The following is a 6,700-nucleotide window of genomic DNA, read 5'->3' as shown; positions in this document are numbered from 1 at the left end:
AATGCAGCAGACAGTGTACAGTTAGAAAGACTGTCAAAGGACTAAAGCTTGTGGTTTCCCAGGCTTGCTGTTTCTGTGACAGCCGCTATAAATGGACCAACCTGCCAAGTGATGATGATGAAGATGATGGACACAATCAGAAAGATTCAGCAAGTTGAAAGACCAACTCAGCTCCGTCTCTAAACAGTAACACTAGTTCAACTAGATAGTTGGATGTTGGAAATGACGCTCCATGTGGACAGTGGCTGTACTGGGATTATGTTGATCAAGGAACATGTTCCAGTGTTTTGGAGCTCACTTGTTCACCGATGCCATTAACACATACAAAAGCCATCTGATGCTGGAAGTTGTTGCCTCAGTTTGCCATGTGTATTTTTAACTTCATCAAACCACAGACATGGAGAATACTTGATACACACTAATTTGACTGAACAGTTAATGGATGTAATGGAAAAGATGAACCATTCTTTTGTCTTGGATGCCTAAACACTTGCCCCTTTGCCCCCTTGATGTCCAAAGTGCCCTTTTGTAAAGTAGTAATTTATATTTAGCTGTACACAGACTGTCCATCACTTTACAGCTGTTAGCTCCGACTGGCTCCCTATGACAGTTTCTGTTGTAGTAGCATGTAGGAGTGGTTGTTTTGTTGCCCCTGTAAGAGACATGGAGAGAACTGTTACTGGTAATAAAGAGCAACCAACAAATCACTGCCCACTCCTCCTGCTGTGCTTGTTTTAAAACAAACAAACCCTCCATGCTGAAGATTGCAGGTAAACTGGGGCTGCCTTCATGAGACAGACAAATGAATCAGTCAGCCATCAGACTGCAGAGCATCATATGATATTAACTAACATAAAATAAAAAGGGGTTTGACAGAAGAAAAGAAAGCAAATAGCTAGCAAGACCTCTTAAGTGAAACTAGCCTATTCAGTAACGTCCCATGTCCCATTTAAACGATAAATAATGTATTTATTTATGTTAACAATTGAGCATCAAAAAACTGTAAATATAATCGAAATCTCGCGGGATCACTGAAATGCCGTGTGGTAGTAGCATCTGTATGGGTAGTAGTCCTGAAGAAGGCATCAATCAACGTGAGGAGAATGACAGGACAACATGCCATACAGTTGTATCTATCCCGGCTGCGGTCTTAAATGTAAAAGGTTCAATCCGGAGACCTTCCATGGTTTGCCGTTTCGCTGGAATGACCCGGAGCTTATACAACAGTGGCTTGTTGTGCTCAAAATGGACATCACTACGCCAGTCGAGACCCTAAAGAAGAAGCGCTACCGTGTCTGTAGCAGACATTTCAATGTAGATGACTTCCATTATTCTACAAAAGGAAAGTTCCCCAAACAGACGACTAGATTACACCTGAAAAGGAACACAATTCCACGAGTGGGGCCACCGGCTGCGGACATAGACGAGGTAAGTTTACTAGTATTTTGTTGATAACGTGTTTGTATACATGTTGGTTGGCGGTGGGGTAACGCTAAAGTTTGGGGAAGCGGCGCAGCTGAACAACACACAATGCAGCATGAAACAACTTAAACTCTGAGGTGAAGACAATAATTCGGTGCTCAGTCTGTCTCATCCCAACAACCCTGCAGCTGTTCAGCGTGTTGGACAGTGATGTCTGTCCCGGAGCACTCCTCTACCAGTGATGGGAATAACAGCGTTATAAATTCACGGCGTTACTTTTTTCAGTAAGGAGTAACCACATTATGATTCCGTGAAATCGGTGCCTTTTGCGTCCCTGACAAATAATCAGTTCTAAAGTGGCTTCAACAAGAAATAAATGTGTCATTTTAAAAGACTTACTGTTAATATAGATCCACTCTTCAATATAAGACTAATTAAAAGCCAATAAAATATTATTTTAAATAATTAAAATCACATTTTATATGCTATGGGTAAGGATTTTGGCCTGTCCCTAGCTATGGTTGTTACTTTTCAACACTTCTCATTTGTAAAATGTTAAAATTATACTATTTTCACAGTTTTATATTGTAGCAAGTGTAATCCCATTGTTAAGCAATGATTTTGACATAAATAGATATCTTTTCATATAAATATAAGTCATTTTATCATTGTCCCCTGATTTCATATCAGTCCTGTTACTATCACCAAAAACCCCCTATAAAATAATGGCACAAACCAGAAGTGACATCATTTCAAGGAAGTGACATCAGTTTGAGGAAGTGGATTCCACAGTGTAAGCAAAGGTAAGTTTCTCTCTTCTTAAATGTCCTATTTTTCATGTTTTATCAGGATTGTTAGAGAGGGGTCGGCATACAACATCAGTCCTGTTACCATGTTTTAAAGTGTGTATATATAAACAATTATCTATTTATCCTAACATTACCAATATCTAGAAGTAATCTTCTTTTCAGATTACATACCATGTGCCTTTCTGACCATGACCTGTTAGCTAGTAAAATAAAAATATTAGCATGGAATCCTCAGTCCTGTTACAATCAGTCCTGTTACTAACCCAGAGCAATAGGGAGCATAGATTCTGGCCCAGCTGCATAATTCAGTTACAGATGGTGTATTTGTTATTTGTGGGAGGAAACATTCAAATGCAATTTAAGGATTAGAACATCAACTAAGGCACATAGCCATTTATAAAGGTTATTTTGTGTGTTATTGAGCAAAAAACAGTGACATATGAGTCAGCAGCATATGAGCATCAAGCACATGTTTAGGTACCATTGTTTGTTTATGCATCTGTTTTTTTTATTTGTATACTGATGCTCCTTACCTTGCTGTCTGATTTGCATAGAATTGACATCACTTTTAATATGCTATACACTTTTACAGTTGTTAGTAACATGCCATTAACTGCAGCCGAGAAGCAACGACGCTATCGCGCTCGTAGAGACCAGGATCAAGAGAGGAGGGAACAGTATCTTCTACGGGAAAAAGAGAAGTATAAAAGAGACAGAGAACAAGGAAAGAGAAAAAGCATAGAAGAATGCGATGAGGCAGAAAAGGTGTTGAGGCGAAGGAGATGGAGAGCAGACAAGGCAAAGACAGCAAGAAAGGCTACTGCAGCTGCAGTCAACAGCCTGTCCACACCTGCAACAGATGACTCCTACGTCCAGGTGAAATGCATACACAGCAGAGGTCCGAACAGATTCTCTTGGCCTATTCGAGATGATCTACTTTGGTACCTATATGATGATGTACTTCGTCTCATCCCTGCTCCTTTGCCAGTCACTGCCCGCCATGTGGAGATACAGAGAGATGTATGGTTAGAGCTTACAAAGTAAAATGAGAAGTAGCTCTGTAATTATTTTAGATCAGAGGGGTATCTCTGTCAAATGAAATTGCCTTAGATCAAATTGTTTACCGTCCGCCAAATATTCTTACTTCTCTCACCACTTCCGTTTTCCATTCCATGTTGTTTTTCCGTGGTACTGTTTGCTGTTTTGAATGGCAGCTGTTTCTTTAATATACATTCAATTGTGAGTTTTTACACGTTAAATACTACTAAGTGCATGATTAACTTGGAAGTTTTTACATATAATTTCTTTTGATGAAATTCCTGTCCTTTGTTGAGGCTATTCTCATGATTTATATACTACAAAAATGTCATACTTACCAGAAACAATCACTTTTTAAAAGTACTTACCCTCGTTATGTCCTGTGGATGATTTTTTAAATAATTGCCAGTTAGCTTTCATATGTCCAAAGATGATTTGTTTTAATAAAGATGTGTTTTCTTCTATGATTGTATTTTTCTATATAATTCTAGATTACCTCCCATATGGAAGTAGATTGGCATGGCCTAATGTTCCATAGGTAACTAGTAGGTATATGGAAGTAAATAAGTTCATAACTCTTGTCCATAATGCATGCAATTAATTGCAAACCCAAACTAGGAGCCTAAAGACCCTCTCGGTTATTGAGAGATCAGTCCTGTTACTGTCATTCATTTGATATTTTAAAAGCAAAAGGACATTTGATAACCAAACAGATGTCACCATAGTAACCTGCACTATATTGCATTTTGGACAAGACCCCTTTTAAAATATCTATCTTGTCAAAGTATACATATTTCTTAATTGTAATGTGATGTCGTCCCTGAAATGGGACATTTTCAGTAATCTGAATGGCAATTATGATATAAAACAAAACATTTCTAAATATAACATAATATGAATGAAAAGAGGGACCAAAATACTACTGATAAATGTGTAAACTGTTGCATATGTGTAATTGGAAGTATTATATATATAGTAACACTTTAGTCGGTAACAGGACTGAGGAAAATATCAAAACATGAAATAAATAAACAGTCATAAATAATAAATGTCATATCTTGAGATGGCACAACACTATTTCTTGTCATGTTAAGAAGTCTTAATGTAATGGGTATTGAAAGAAATCAGTTTGAAACAATTATATTTTTCAAATTTTCAAAGTTGAAAAGGCACCGATTTCGTGGAATGACATCAAAAACTACTTTGTTACTTCTTCAGACCTCACTGAAGCGGTTTTGGCACAACTTCTTTCTGCATTTGTGTACTGAACAAAATGTAAACACCACACTTTTGTTTTTGCTACCATTTTTCATGAGTTGAAATATGCTGATTGAACAGCATGATTATTGCACTCTAAAATGTGCAGTTTTATCTTGGGGGGGGGGGGGGGGGTGTTTTCAGGCACTTTTCACCATATTTCACAGTGTAATGCTGATCCAAAACATCCCATTTATGCTCAATGGGTGGCATGTCTGGTGAGTATGAAAGCCATGGCAAACTTTGAAGTTTTCAGTTATATTGAAGACGGCTTGTGGAGAAACTTTCAGGTCACAGCCACAATTCTGTTGGAGAATCCTGCAGTCAGCATGCCGACTGCACGCTCCCTCAAAACCTGCAACATCTGTGGTGTTTTAGAGTGGCCTTTTTATGTGTCCAGTCAAATTTGTTTATTTAAGTTAAGTTTATTTTGACTCATGAAAAATGGGAGCAAAACAAGTGTTGGGGTTGTATTTTTCTTCAGTATTGGACTGAAATACTTGAATTAATTCCCTACACTGGTATTTTACAGTTGCAAGACTATCGGGTGTTGATGAACAGACCACAGGACCAGTGCAGAAGCATAGGTGAGTCCATGAATGACTTTGTAGTGTATAGGTTCATGTGTGATGAATTGATCACACTTATCTGTCTGCTGTGTTCATGAGACCCTGTCCATACAACACAGAAACCACAGTAATAGGGTTAGGGTTAGGGTTAGGGTTAGGGTTAACCCTGCTTGTGTTCTTTGCTGATATTTTTCTTCAAATCTTTAAAGACTTAAGAATTTTTCCAGCACATCCATTGAATTGTGACACGGGTTTGCCTCACTGCAACAGGTCATTCAGATTTGTCAAAATATGCAAAATCAATTAACAATTATATTTCCAAGTCTTCATTCATATGCTACTAGAATTGACACTGACATTCTTTGGGTACTAGATATTAAGTATTCAGGTCATATTAAGTCGAGCAAACACACAAATGCTTACAATCTACTTGGACCCCAATCATTGCTGCTCAGAGCTATATTTGGTTTGAAAGTTTCTCAAATTTACTTTCTGTCTTTGAATTTTTTCCAACATTCACCTAAAAAGATCCTTTCGACTGACAAATCCAATGTTAATTCATAGGTGTTCAAGTAAATACATCTGAGAGGTGCACTGTGACCACAGAGAAGTAAGTCAAGTAACAGTGATCATATTCAGTGAATCATATAGTTAAAAAGAAACCAGACTTTTCATTCTCTGCTCTCTTTCCCTGCCTCATCTCAGACCCGCTCCGCAGTACCTCGTTGATGAGGAGGCCATCATGCAGCTGATGAAGACCTGTCCGATGTGTGACAGACAGTGTCGCTGTACCAAATACACTCGCGGTCCTTGCTTCATAGTCTACCAGAAGTGTTACTTCTGTGATTTTCAACGCAAGTGGGCCAGCCAACCTGATGCTGTAAACACCAACACTCGTAAGACACACATGTCGCCCAGGAAGAAACTGAAGTCAAATGACAATGAACTTAATGAGATGAACATTTCTGAAACCTCAATCACAGACTCCAACTCTCCATTACAGAGCTGTGTACCAGTGTCAGTGCTCTCTTCAGATATTATTGATGTAAATAAATAAATGATCATGAACTATTTGGTCCTTTTAATTCTTTGAAATTAAAACATGATGATGTTCAGTGTAAATCTGTAGGGCTGTGGCTCCATCTGGATATATAGTGCACTGAATTTTGTCACTTAACAGTGCTAACCACAACCTGATTAGGATTGTTATGGATTTGGGAAACACCTGACCTCAACTATTAGGTACTGTCACTTTGACCAAGAGAAGTCTGACAGTATGTAAAATCAAAGATGCTGCAGGATGACTTTCTCACCCCTGACTGGAGTTCTGCTTAATGGACTGCATTTGAGCAGCACCCCTGTTGATGAGCAGGGAGAAAATTTGACACCATGTTTTATTTTAAATGCTATGAATTGGCTTCAATAGGTCTTTTTTGGGGGGGGGGGTTGTAAAATATTTTTGAAATGTCACAGTAAATGATTGCTGATTTCCATTTAGCTGCTTCAGTTTCAGGGTCCTGGTGTTGTGCATATTTGCTCTTTGTCACAGCTTACTGGGATACCTAAATAGAACAGAGAAGTGGAAATGAAAACAATATTGAAACA

The 6,700-nt window shown here is 38.3% G+C and overlaps 1 protein-coding gene across 1 annotated transcript; it reads left to right on the top strand.

The window, feature by feature from the left end:
• Positions 1 to 1,115: 1,115 nt before the first annotated feature.
• Positions 1,116 to 6,152, top strand: LOC128366138 (uncharacterized). The gene is made up of 4 exons (XM_053326819.1): positions 1,116 to 1,428; positions 5,059 to 5,113; positions 5,660 to 5,705; positions 5,801 to 6,152. Exons 1-4 carry the CDS (start codon positions 1,117 to 1,119, stop codon positions 6,150 to 6,152), a joined length of 765 nt encoding a protein of 254 aa, XP_053182794.1. The 5' UTR covers position 1,116.
• The last annotated feature ends 548 nt before the right edge of the window (positions 6,153 to 6,700 follow it).

This window comes from Scomber japonicus, chromosome 2, assembly GCF_027409825.1.
Source record: "Scomber japonicus isolate fScoJap1 chromosome 2, fScoJap1.pri, whole genome shotgun sequence".
Taxonomy (NCBI): Eukaryota; Metazoa; Chordata; class Actinopteri; order Scombriformes; family Scombridae; genus Scomber; species Scomber japonicus.
Note: the sequence above shows the minus strand (reverse complement) of the source record. Positions and strands in the feature narration are given on the sequence as shown.

Coding starts and splice junctions, on each gene's coding strand:
- LOC128366138 (XM_053326819.1), top strand. CDS start 1,117: ATGCCATACAGTTGTATCTATCCCGGCTGCGGTCTTAAATGTAAAAGG. Junction 1,429..5,058: donor CGGCTGCGGACATAGACGAG/GTAAGTTTACTA, acceptor GGTATTTTACAG/TTGCAAGACTATCGGGTGTT. Junction 5,706..5,800: donor TGCACTGTGACCACAGAGAA/GTAAGTCAAGTA, acceptor GCCTCATCTCAG/ACCCGCTCCGCAGTACCTCG.